The sequence below is a fragment of the Typopeltis vanoorti genome, chromosome 22 (assembly GCF_054136105.1).
Source record: "Typopeltis vanoorti isolate ZY-2024b chromosome 22, IOZ_Tvanoo_1.0, whole genome shotgun sequence".
Classification (NCBI taxonomy): Eukaryota; Metazoa; Arthropoda; class Arachnida; order Uropygi; family Thelyphonidae; genus Typopeltis; species Typopeltis vanoorti.
This window is the reverse complement of record NC_143570.1, coordinates 26,154,136-26,168,095: the sequence shown is the minus strand read 5'-3', so window position 1 is coordinate 26,168,095 and position 13,960 is coordinate 26,154,136. Positions and strand designations below refer to the sequence as shown.

At 35.5% G+C, this 13,960-nt stretch overlaps 1 protein-coding gene across 1 annotated transcript in view; it reads right to left on the bottom strand.

Annotated features, from left to right (window-relative positions):
* nompB (intraflagellar transport protein 88-like protein nompB) overlaps window positions 1-13,960 on the bottom strand; it is a 277,618-nt gene that overhangs the window by 23,538 nt on the left and 240,120 nt on the right. The window contains exons 22-23 of the mRNA XM_090412432.1: window positions 10,539-10,657; window positions 1,315-1,421 (exon numbers count right to left, since the gene is read on the bottom strand). Coding sequence (XP_090268558.1) covers window positions 1,315-1,421; window positions 10,539-10,657 — 226 coding nt within the window. The remainder of the gene's footprint in view (window positions 1-1,314; window positions 1,422-10,538; window positions 10,658-13,960) is intronic.

Genomic DNA, 13,960 nt, shown 5'->3' with positions numbered 1-13,960 from the left:
CACAAACCACTGTCCACATAATACATATTATATCTCTGCTTCAATTCATTCACTTACAAAGCACTCACTTCTGGCACCTTACTCTGCTCAATCATTTATTACTCTAAGGAAAAAAACAGTTGTCCTCAAAACCTTAACCACACTCTTACATAACTTTCAGAGGTAATCCTTTGTTCTTTCTTGCCCTGTTATGTACTGGGTTATTTCTTCAGCATCTATTCTGAAAAATCTTTTTTTAGCCCCCCCCCTCCCTCTTTTCTAGCCATCAGCTGAATGTTGAAACCTTCAGCATACTAAAGACAAGTCACCACTTTGGTCAGTTGCCTCTTAATCCTCTCCAACATTTCTACACTGCAAGAAATCCAGATGACCAGATCTGTACGCAGTAGTCCTTCTGATACGATCATATCAAAAACTTATAAAAAATAATAACCTCCTTATCTCTTCTTGTCAGTGTAATCTTCATCATCTATGCAATCCAGTGAGCTATTTTTGTCCACTTTCATTTCCCAGTGTTTTCCAAACTTTAAATCCCTACCCTCATCAGTTTCCCATAGTACATTTCTCTCAATCTAATATAGACTTACACTTTGTTATGCTTGGTTTGTATTATTCATCAAACCAAGTATAATGTATACTTGGTTTGATGAATAGATTTGCAAGTTTATGAAAAATCTGATGAATAATGTGTTGTGATTTTATTTTTTTGCTTAGATGAGCAGAGGCTTTGACAGCTAATGTTGGGCCTGGGGAAAAGAACTTACTGGGCTCTCTAAATTAAAAAAAAAAGCAGAAAAAAAATTGTAGGCCTAGGGAATCTTACCTGCCCCCTACCTTCCTATTGGGACTGTAGATGAAAAACATATTATTCCATCATAAGTTATATTCTTGCTTTTATACATAACATGCAAACAAAAGTGTGTGATTGTGCTTTGCATAAAGCAAGAAATACACTAATTGCCTTAACTATTCATTACGATGAAAAAGATTGCCTTCTAGTGAACTTATGCTATTTATTTTCGATTATAGTGTTCCATTATTTAAGAGCATTACCTAAGCTGTGTTTCAGTTCTAACAGTGAGAATTGATATCATAAATATCAATTCTCACTGTTAACTAGCTGAGAAGAAGGTTGTCTTGTATTATACAAAAAAACAGATGTATTATTTTATTCTAAATGAACTCTGGATTCAATAAATATGAAAGGTTTGCTTGGTAATTAACCTTCTTAAACTTGTTATAATGGATTGGGAATGATGAATGTCAAATTTAGACATTCCTTCTTATAAAACATAAGAGAAAAAAAAAACTTGCCTGATCTTTAATTTCTTTAGCCTTTTCTGCTTTCTTTAATTTAAGGGCATAGTCGCCTGCTTCCTGTAATCCAAGATCTGTACAGAGTCGTACTAAAAACTTCAAACCTTAAAATAATATATTATAATTGTTCATTAGCAACAGAATAGATAATATATTATAACTGTTCAATGGCAATAGAATAGAGAGTACACAAAAAAAAAAGGTAAATTCAAATATGCAGAAGGAATGTCTTTCAGCAAATAAATATTTTATTTCAATTTTTTGTTTCTCTAACAGACTAAAAGCAATATTTCTTTGATTAAAGTAAATAGGAAAAGTGAAAATTTTAAACAAAAATTGAACTGTGTTTAAATTTTAACAGGAAAAGAGCACACTCGACTGGTTTCAGAAATTGCAAAAAAAAATTATTATTATTATTAAGAGAGGCCATACTATTCATATCAGCTGTTACATCTGTTCTTGAATTCATTCACGCTTCTTGCACACACACACAGCATCCAACGGCAATCCATTCCAATCATGCACTACTCAATGAGAGAAAAATCTAGCCCTAATCCCCTTCTTGACAGCATTCATTCCCAACTTCCATGGATGCCTTTGCATTCTTTCCCCACCCTCCATAAAATAAAAACTACCAGCTACTGAAATCCTGTATAACCCTTTCGGAAATTTGTAAGTATCATATCATCTCTCTTTCTTCTGTTTGCTAGTGTCTGTAGCCTACAAATTCTCAATCTGTCTGAATAATCTGTATTCCACAATCCTTGCAGGACATGTATAATGCTATGCATTATGGGAAGGGTCATTACCTAGTGGTTTTGACCTTTATTGAGATCTCATCAGTGTTAGCCAGACCCAGAAGTAATGCAGAAATCATATTTTCATAAACAAGTAACCAAAAGGTGTCACACCTTATTACTAAAATGCTCTGGATTAGAGAAGCCAGTTGAACCTGGTGTGGGTAATGACCTTCCCACAATGCATAGCACATTATAGCAACTATATGTGCTTTGCATTATGAGATACTAAGGCAAGTGAAGTGAAGTTATTAGCCTCTATATGTGAGTTGCCCAGTCGTGAAGTTTCTTCACATGCAAACTTTGTTTGCTTACACTTGGATAAAGGATTAAATGAAGAATATAATTTCTTGAACTTGCTTGGAGTGCATTCAGAAAATTGAAAAGCATTTTTCAAAACAATGATGTTCCACTCTGTTTAAAAAGGAAGACATTTAATTAGTGCATACTTGCAGTCATCACATATGGTTGTGAAACTTGGTCTCTAACAAAAGCACTGGAAAATAAACTAGCAACAACTCAAAGAAAAATGGAGAGGTTGATGCTTGCATCACATTAAAAGAAAAGAAGCGAAACACATCTGATATCATTCTTCACCATAAGCAACTAAAATGGAAATGGGATGGACATCTATCCAGAAGAGAAGATGAGCGATGGACCACCATACTGACGAACTGGATTCCAAAAGAAGAGGAATGAGGCTGAGGATGTCCTAAAAGAAGGTGGAGTGATGAATTGTCAAATTTTGTTGGGGGAAAATTCGTCAACAGAGAAAGGTGGAAAGAGCTGGAGGAGGCCTTTGTCCAGCAGTGGACAGAAAATGGCTGAAAAGAAGAAGAGGAAGAAGATAATTCCTTGGCATCTTTAATTTATAGTATAACCAAGTGGAAAAACTTTCAACATCTATCTCTAATTCAAATTATTTTAGTTATAAGGTGTGACTTTTGGCTACTTGTATATGAAAATATGACTTCTACATTACTTCAACCTCGGTATCACTTCTAGGTCTGGCTCCCACTGATGATACTTCAATAAAGGTCAAAAGCAGTCTGGGTGGTCATCTTCCCATAACACATAGTATTATACATGTCTGCAAGGATATGTACTTTGCATTATGGGATACTAACGCAAGTGATGTGCAGTCATTAGCCTCTATACACGAGTTTCCCAGTCATGAAGTTACTTCACATGCAAATTTTGTTTGCATACGCTTGGACAAAGGATTAAACCAAGAATATAATTTCTTGGCATCTTTAATTTATAGTATAACCAAGTGGGAAAACTTTCAGTATTTATAAGTAGTTCAATATATTGCCATGATAGAAAAATAATAAATGAAATAGGGAAAACAAATCTTCAATCTTTGTTCTAGTAAAACATGATTTTTTTTCATGTTCTCATCAAGCACATTCTTGTTCACTGAATTGCCATACAGTTCTGTCTCCATATTCCCCCCCCCCCGCTCTTTCATACTTTTCTTTCTTTTCTCTTTTCTGCTAAATCACTCATCAAACATTTCTCTAGTCATTGAAATAAATACTTTATCCTGAAACACCACCCTGCATAAGTATGCTATTTCTTTCATTAATACTACTTTATCATTCTCCTGGACTTGTTTTTCTTCATTCAGAGTTTGCCTACTTCATGCAATGGCATTTCTACCTCTAACAGCTGAATTTGTATACTTGTTTGTTGCTATCATTCACAACACTGTTATCTCACTTTTATGTTATCTACATTTCTGCAACTCTCTTTCAGAATAGTTTCAGCTATTTTATCATTTTTTAAACCTTTCCATCCACAAGCCTCTCACCACACTAATGACTACATCGCACATACAATATCTTGAAGTCCTGCATGCTGAACTGCCAATGTAAGAATGTCTTTTTTAGGTAATTCACTATGAGTAGATTTACATTAACTTAATAAATAACCAGGTTTTAACTTGTAGACATATTTTAGGGTTCCAGGTTTTAGCTTATAGACATCAGCCATCTAGACAGTCACACATGTGACTGTCTATATGGCTGATGGCATCTTCAGGAAGTTATTTTACATAAGCGAAAAACAATAAAAATTCAAACTTCTTCTAACAGTTGTTATTTTTATAAATTGAAAAAGACTGGGATGATAGTTTAATAGCATGTAATGAGACATGTTATGTACAGTCAGAGAAAAAACTAGTCTTAGTAAAACGACAACAACAACAAAAAAAATTTGTTAAGTTAATAAGAATGTCTTGTCTACCATTTAGCCTGTTATGTATTGGTGTCACATCAGCTGAACTACAATTTTCCAAAAACATTCACAACACACTATTTACATCTACTCTAAAGAAATGTGACTGTCTAATCAAATAATGGAAACAGTAAATATCAATCTACTCACCCTCCACATAAGCTCATTTTAACAAATTTACTTATCCAAAGCTCTCTCTATCCATTATTTGATAAAATACCATTGGTAAAAACTATTCAAAACACCAAACTATATGGTGTACATGACTGATATATAGAGTGATACATAACTTAAGATGAAAATCAGCAGTTTGAAATGAAGATAAACATGAAAAAATGATCTGATGTTAACTTGGTGAGGAGGAGGATTATCTCCAGTGTTATTTATAATCTACATAAGTCATAAATCAGACCACATTATTAAGAAAAGCAATATTATACTGACGTTGATATTCAAGTTTAGTTCTTTACTGTTTGCAGATGGCATTAATGTTTCAGAAAATCTGCTATGGAAAAAAAAAAGGTGGCCAGAAAACAGAATAATGATCAAATGCATTCTCATTAAGTACAGAAGTCACAATACACCAGTAATTATGCACAATTTTAGTAAAACCAGCATGCTCAGGTTAGTCTGGTTGTTTGACTGGATAATATCTTTGCTCTCCAAGCAATAGGGTGGGTGCAAATTCTACTGTAGTAATGTGTCTTTAGGCAGGATGATTTTCACTGCCTGATGCACCTGTTTATTGGAATTCTGAAGTATCTAGAAAATGCTTGTTTGACTTCTAGATCTGGCAGTTGGGTTAGAAATAAAACAACTTTTATTCCACTATCCATCTTACACAAACTACACATTGAATGGTTCCTTCTATCACACAGGTGGTACTTTAGCATTTGTTAGGATTCACATCCCATGGAAGAGAAAATCAAAAAGTTTTTTTTTGTATTTGTCTCCTGTCTTTATCACTCTCCAAATTTTGATAATTACTATGATTATTTTGAATATTTATCGCCAAAGCCTGATTTTTTGCCATCCAAATATTCAAAAGGCAGAGCTATCCTCTTTGGTGACTTCACAATTTACACCAACTTCCCTTTTCTAATTTCATTTATTAATATGGAAGAAATGCTGAGAGATCTGCTGTTAACAATACACAAATACTGTTTTCCTACCTACCAGAAAATCAGATAATATTTGCCATCCATCTAATATCTTTGATCTTTTCCTAACTGGTTCTCCTTCCAAATATACCTTGGTTATCAACTTATTTCTTCATATGTCAGACCACAACCTTGTCCAAGTTTCTTTTGCATGAAACTTTCTTCCTTCAGCCACATTCATTCTCACAGTGTTTGGCACTATGACGATGCTAAATGGGATGATCTTCAGGATTTCTATTCTTCCTTCCCACTGTCATATGATGGTTTTCATTCTTCTCAAAAACATCTACTCTGACCAAATAAATGAAATAATGCTTGCTGAAATGTAGGAGGCTTTTATCATCTATTCCACTCAAAATCCCTGACTATATGCAATCCAAACTTTTGTGCTCAAAGGAGCATGCCAAGGCATTTAAAAATTCAGCACACTACAAATTAAATGAAAATAAAACAAAAACTCCAACTTTACTCTCAATGCAGCTGCAATTAAAAAATTAAATAGGTTCTTCAAACATCTTGAAGAAATCAGAAGAAACTCAAGTGGGCTGACTTCATTGTCTTCTGGTATAGATGGCAATATTTGCCCCTCTCCCAACTGTATGCAGGAATTAACATCTATCTATAACATATTTCCAATCTATGTTAAATGAGCTTGTTCCCATGCTGCATGGAAGTTAAGAAAAATCTTGAAGCTTGGAAGAGTAAGCCTAAAAAAAGGTTAAAAATTTTAAATGATTAACCTTATGCTAAGTATACACTGCTTGGAAAGAAGTTAATGGACACCATAGTGTGAGGAACAAACAGCCATGGCACCCACCTTAATAAGATGTAAGAACCAACTCCTTTCACTGCTATGACTGCAGCAATCCTACGGAATATCTTTCCACAAGTGTATGATAACGATCAATGAGAATTTTGGACCATTCTTCCTGTACACATGTAATGGGGTCCTAGACTATTGTGGGGCAGATGTCCATTGACCTCACCTGATGCTTCAGTTCATCCAACAGATGCTCAATAAGGTTGAGATTAAGACTTTTCAAAGACCAGTCAAGTGTGGTGACATTCATGTCCACAAACCACACAGTTACAGCAGCAGTCATAAGACACAGTACAATGTCTTGTCGAAAGAGACAATGGTCAGTTCTGTAGAAACTCCACAAAGCAGGAAGCATTGCATCATCCAAATGTTCAGATACCTCTCGGAGTTCAACGTTTGTGGCACCACAAACAGAGATCTGACACCAAGCCAGGACAAACAGGACCATAACATCATACTGCTATCTCCGAATTTCATAGTTGGGGCTTACACACTCTGGTTAGAGACGTTCACCAGATATCCACCACACCCACACCTGTCCATCTGATTGTAGAGGGTATAGCATGATTCGTCACTCCAATAACAGCTTTCCAAGCTTCTATGTCCTATCGTACATGCTCTTTGCACCACCGAATCATATTGCGGTTCTATGATGGAAACCAATGTTGTGAGTCTTGGTTCTGAATGTTTATGTGCAGATTCGTGTTCCAGTCGATGCCTGGAACTGTGCATTCAACGTGCCGGTCAACGAATGGCAGTTTCAACTGTTGAATCCAAGCACTGAAATCTCAGTATGGTACCACTGATTGTTGACTGTGATAGGATGCCTGCAACACTGCATCCTATCACAATGTCTCTTTCAAACTTCATCAGTTCCCTTCTTACAGCCATTTCACCCGTATACAGTTGAATTGACTTGGGAGCATTATATTCCTCCAATTCATATCAGCTACAAACACGTGGCCTGTTACACGCATGATATGCCTTGCCGGTGTCTGGACTTCTTTCAAAGCAGTGTATATTTTTGAGTATGTAAAATGGGTGCATTCTCCTGGCAGGTTTGCTTGGCTATGGGATGAAAAGCCTGTGTTTTTAGAAGGAAAATGCTGCCTCTGCCATAAGAAATGAGCTCTCTCACTTTCAATTGAAAAGTCCTGATAAAGGATATTTGTATCCTAGATGGAATTCAACCCCTGGTCTTTCCAACAGACTTCACCAAAACTGACTGAGCTACAGAGGCTCCAAAGGATATCTTTACTAGAATAAAATGTGATGGATACATTTTATCTTGGTAGGATAGACAGAACAGGAAGAGCAGATGAGATTACATTGAGCCCATTGCCTGTATTATTCATAATATGAATAATACAGGCAATGGGCTCAATGTTGTTTGGATAAAGGTAAAAGTTAACAGGACAGACTACACAATTCAGTGCTGGTGGTCTTCAGGGACATTTGAAGAGGGCTGTGCTGCATAGACAGGTAAACTTTATGGATATAAGAACATCATTATGGGTGATTTCAAAACTAAAATATATATATCTCTTTCCCTCCATGCACAAGGAGGGAAAGAGAATTTACAGTACTGAGTGATAATTACCTTAAGTAGTACATGATAGAATGGTGTAAGAATATTGTTGCTAGTAGAAGCATCTGAAAATCTTTCTGTAAATGAGATGGCAGTTATGCCTTTCACTGGTGTGTATGTGTGCGTTCATGCAGTTTTGACTTCTGAAGTATCAAAACATTGAGAATTCTGATTAAAAAGGGTATGTTTGGAACTATAAGATGTGATTATAATAAACTGAGAAGGCAGCTTGAAGCAGCACCCTGGCAATATTTCATGCAGTACTCTGCTATGAGAAACTACATAGACAGGATAAAGCAAAGGAGGTCTAAAGGAAGCCACATGTCATTGCATTTCCAGAGATACAATAAATTAGATGAATGAATAAAACTTGAAAGCAAGAACTGCATTAAAAAGAAAAATGTTAAATGCAATTTAAAGAAAAGAGTGACAACTATACTGGGGGAAACTATATGAATTTATTCTTATAGTTTGAAAACTATAAGAATAAAAATAGGTTGCCACTGTAAGAAAGGAAAAATCCAACAATACAATACAATATAAACAGCGCAAGGAAACTCCAAGACTTTTTTTTTCACTGTGTGGCAAGTAAATAGGAAGAATGGAAAAATAACCTCAGTGAATGTTGATGGCAGAAAAGTGTCAGATGTAGTAAAAATAACTGCACTGTTAAGTGAGTATTTAATTAAAGTAACATATGTTAATCAATATATAATAAATCATATATCAAATATATAAATAAATGATTTTTGATATGTATAATTTTTTCATAGTATGAAATCTCCCATATATATTTTTTGGGGGGGGGGGCGATCATTCTGATACAAATTAGGCTAGTGTAACAAGTTCTCAGAACTTTCTTTGAAGAGATGTTCACATTTAAAACAACTCTGCTTCTATGGAGTAGGCAAGCCTCATTCCAAAGGATATTGATGTTTGTTAATTCTTTTTTTTTTTTCTTTCACAGAAAAAATAATTAGCAAACATCAACTACAATGAATTCTTTTCTCCAGAGATTACATTCATAAGAAATCTAGCAAACATTAAAAAAAAAAAGAAAAACTTTGTCAGTTGTAGCTGCTAAGAGATTAGAAATTTTGTTGATAGGAAATTATGTTGGTATCAGGTGAAATTTCAATTTCTTCATCTATAAGTTCAGAAATGCCAAGACATGGAATTGGAACCCAGCATTCTGTTTAAGTATCCTTCAATGTAGAAATGTAGGCCTCCATTATTTGTTCAATGTGATGAGGGTTATATCCATATGATCCCATTAAAATTTTGATGGTGAGGAACTCTTGTAAGGATGAAGGAGAAGAACAAATGTTATGTGCTCTGTAGGAAGAAAAAGTTTCATCTGTGCTCACATATGTACCTATCAACAAAATTTCTAATCTCTTACGAACTACAAAAGACAAACTTTCCCCTTCGTCTCTGGCTGGTGTTTATTTCCTTGTGAATGCACTCTAACATACTTTGGACAGACAGGACATTCTGTGGAAAAAAGAATTAGCTAATATCCATACCTCACTGAATATCTTAAACCTAAAAATTATGGTTCTGCACAACATGGGAATGAAACAGAAAGTAGCATCCTCTGGAAATGAGCATCATTTTCTCCATAGAAGCAATTGTTAAGTATGAATATATCTCCAAAGAAAGTTTAGAAGCACTGTTACATCAGCTTAATTTGTATCGAAATGATTGTCCTCCCCCCCCCCCCATAATCCTTCTAGCATGTTCATGCTGTAATTGGTTAATCAACTGTTGTATCTGCCAGCCTGAGTGGTTAAAATATCTGCTCTCCAGGGCTGCAGGTTCGAATCCCTCTGTGGGCATGGATGTTTGTGATTGTCTGTGAAAATACTAGTGGTGGCAGTGGGCAGTAGATGACGTGGTTTGCTGTAGTTGTGGATTGAGTGGTGGAGACAGAGAATTCTAGAGTAGGTGCCCTCCCTCAATGAGTCTTTGGACTCCCTGGAGATATCAGGTAATAATAATAATAATAATAATAATGTGTTTTTTCTCTGTCTATCTTATTAGGGTATACAGGCAGACCATTAGTGCTCTGGCTGTTGAGAAGGTAACTGGTTGAAATATGAGTTACAAGTATTAAAGCTGTTGCAAGAGCTTGATTAAAAAATACAGCAGTGGCATTGGATGAGACAAACACAGAATGAACAAGAGAAGGAGCAATGTTTCTGATGTGATTATACAACCTGATTCCTAATGAGTGGAAGTGGAAAATGATAATCTCAATATACAACAGCCATACTAGAACTGATGAAACCAATTACAGACCAATCAATATTTCTTGAATAATCATTAAGGCATTGGAGAAGCTAGTTAGGACTTATATCCAAAGACAAGTAGAGAACAGCATGGCTTTGTTAAAGGTAGGGCTTGCTACAGCAATCCACTCATCTTCTATAACAGAGTGACTGCAGTTGGATAAGGAGAATGCATATATACTCCATACCTATAGTAAATACATTTACCATAGGAATACCTTGTGACTCTATGTATGTAATCCTGGAAATAATCCTAATAACAATCAATATATACTAATTAAAATATCAACATCAAGGGAATTTTTCTCAAAATAAAGAGAAACTTACACTCAATATTTTCTGGAAATTTACGATGAATAGATTTATAAGTTTGTAAAGCTTGCTGATAACTGCCACTGCGGCGATGACAAGTTGCCACCATTAACTGCCACTTCACCTGATTTGGTCTTAAAGGAGAAAAAATATTATAATGAGTAAATTATGGTTCATTAGGTACATCTGTGATGTGTGAACTCACTGACATGAATGCAAGAATGAAAATGCAGTGTTTTTTTGCAAAAAATAAAAATAAATAAAATAAACATGTAAGCGCATCTTAAATAAGATGAAAATTGTTGTACAAGTAAAATGCTAGAATAATATTAGCTATAGCTTTTAATAATTACTATAGCTAATATTATTCTAGCATTTTAAATATACCAGGATTGGCAAGAACCATGCATAAAGAACACAAAATAACAATATGAAAAAAGTATACAAATGCAAATAATAATAATAATAATAATAATGGAAGACATATAAGAAAAAAAGAGAACCAGGAGAGGGTGAAATTATAAAAATAAAAATCCAGAATTAATATAATAAATTTAGTTTAATCCTTTATCCAAGTGTAAGCAAACAAAGTTTGCACCTGAAAATATCTTCAGGACTGGGATAAGGTAGTGCAACACCAATAAAGACCTCAATAAAGGTTGAGAGCAGTCTGGGTAGTGGCCCTTCCTTTAATGCATAGCAGTATACATGTCCGCAAGGAGATGTGCTTTGCATTATGGGAGATACTGAGACAAGGAGTGATGAGATCTTGGTCCGCCTTTGCTCGGAGTTGCACTACCTTACCCCAGTCCTGAAGATATTTTCAGGCGCAAACTTTGTTTGCTTACACTTGGATAAAGGATTAAACTAAATTTATTATAGTCTAACCAAGTGAAAAATAAACTCCCAACATCCAGAATTAATGTTTATTTCAAAATGTTACACTGGCATAAATTCATGAAATTAAAGTCACTTACCTAAAATCTTCATAATGAAGATTTCAGATGAGTTTAATTTCATTTTGACTTTGTCACTTACCTGAAATTTTCATAATGAACTAAATATGCGTGGACTGTATCATTAAAATAACCTGATTAACTTAGCCAGCCAAACTTTATAATTAATTACCCACAATTATAAAAAGGGAAGAGACATAAGTGATGAACAGTAGCCTGCATTGGTCAGCCTAAGAGGAGGAAAAACTGACTGGCACAGTCAGTTTTTCTGGCTATGATTGCCAATGAGTCAATGAAAAGATTGTGGGAAGAATAGTGTGCAGTTTATCAATGTACGGATTGAATTTGATGGATGAAAGGATTTATATATTCCTGACAGGTCCTGTGTAACTTTCTTTTCTTCTGAAAGCTTACGTGGACTCCTTCACAGGAGAAAATGTGAGCTTGATCTACTGGAGAAATGATTGGCATCTGGTACAGAAGGATGGAGAATGAAAGAAAGAGTGAATGAGAAAATCATAAAAATGCAAGAAACTGGGAGAAAAGAGATAGTACTGTATGGGGATTTGATGATAAGATGTGTACTTAATGAGAAAATGACAAAGGCATGTTTTCCAGGCACGAAGATAAAGGATGTTAGTGATGCTGTAAGTATGCAAAGGTGAGAAGATATGAAAGAGTTGTTAGTGGAAGCAAAAATGAAGAGCAAGAAAGTAAAAACTGTGAAACTGCTGCCTCCATATGATAGGACAGAACTGAGAAGAAGGACCCTGATTGGCAATGAGTCAATGAAAAGATTGTGCAGGAGGAATGGTTTGCAGTTTATTGATGTACAGAGAGAATTTGATGGACAAAAGGACTTTTATATGCCCGATGGACTACATTGAAATGGTTTTGGAGTTAGATGTTTGGAGAAAGTGTTGTTTAGTGAGAGTTTGTAGTAATGCAAAAACCATGGAAACTAGATATATTAGGGAGGATGAAATAAAGCATGTGTCTGGCCACCCCCATGATGAATGAGCAAGTATATAGTAATGATTATGCAATGCCGAACAGAATTTCACAGGTCTCCTATTTAAATGGGTTGGTAATGGCATTACACAAGGATAACTATGGGTACAAAGAACTGTTGAAATGCATGTACATGAATGGAAGAAGTATCAGAAATAAGGGTGAAGAGTTTTTGGGGACTTGGCCAAAAATTATAGGCATTAGCATGGTTGACTGAAAATGATATAGTTACAAGGATAGAATGTAAAGGGTATTGTATTTTCAGGGAGGATAGAGGGAATAGGAGAGGAGGTGGTATATTGCTGATGATAGCTGAAGAATTAGCCAACAAAATTAGAAGTTAAAGAGGATATTAGGTCTGAGGGAGATGCTGGCTGGTGTGAGATAGAAGTAAATAGGACAAAATACATTGCTGAGCGTTACTGTAGACAAGGAAGTCTGCAGGCAGATGAAGATGCCATGTATCACCAGATTAGCACAAATGTATACTGAACAATTATTATGGAAGACTTTAACTATGGGGACATTGATTGGAGGGAGGAAAGGGGGCATGCCAAGATGGAAGTGAGATTTATACTGTTGCTAAGGGATAATTACATGAAACAACATGTTATAGAGCAGACAAGGGGATTTTAGGGTGTGGGATCTGGTAATAGCATCAGAAGGTGTATCCAAAACCAAGATAGGTCTGCCTCCAATTGGAGAGAGTGACCTATCTTTCTTTCATTCTCCATCCTTCCGTACCAGACGTCAATTGTTTCTCCAGTAGATCAAGCTCACATTTTGTCCTGTGAAGGAGTCCACGTAAGCATTCAGAAGAACGTTACACAGAGCCTGTCCAGGATATATAAATCCTTTTGGCCATCAAATTCAGTCTTGTTCTGGGAAGTTGCCACACGTGGAGTTCTCTGTCAAGAAGGGGTTTATGTTCAGTTATAAGGCTGGTGATTATGAGACTGTTGTGTCACCTTTTCTTAATAACTTTGATATCTATGCTCTTTACGTTTATTTGCCCCTTGATGTCACGTGGTACTATAAGTACAAAGGGAATTGCCCTCGGGTAGAGTCAAAATCCAAAGATAACAAAGCTTCTGAGGTTCTTCTCATAAAATCCTAAGACATTTATTTGTTTTCGCTGCGCCACTTAGGACAATTAGTTTAAAGGAAAAAATCTTAAACAAGAAGCGAACACCCAGCTATACCTCAGTGATTAACAACCGTGCAATCGTGACCGTAGACACGCTACACAAATCTCCCACTTAGGTTCGCATATTTAGCAAGTGGTGCATCAGATAGTACTAACAAACAACTGATTCAGAGTAACAAATGATTTATTTAACATTCTAACATATATACAGTTCATGGAAGTCTGGGAAAGATCATTTCTAAACTACAAATTTATGTGCTATCATAGTTATCAAATACGAACAGTAAATTCTCATAACTCACATAGGATTAACAAGAGAGCTG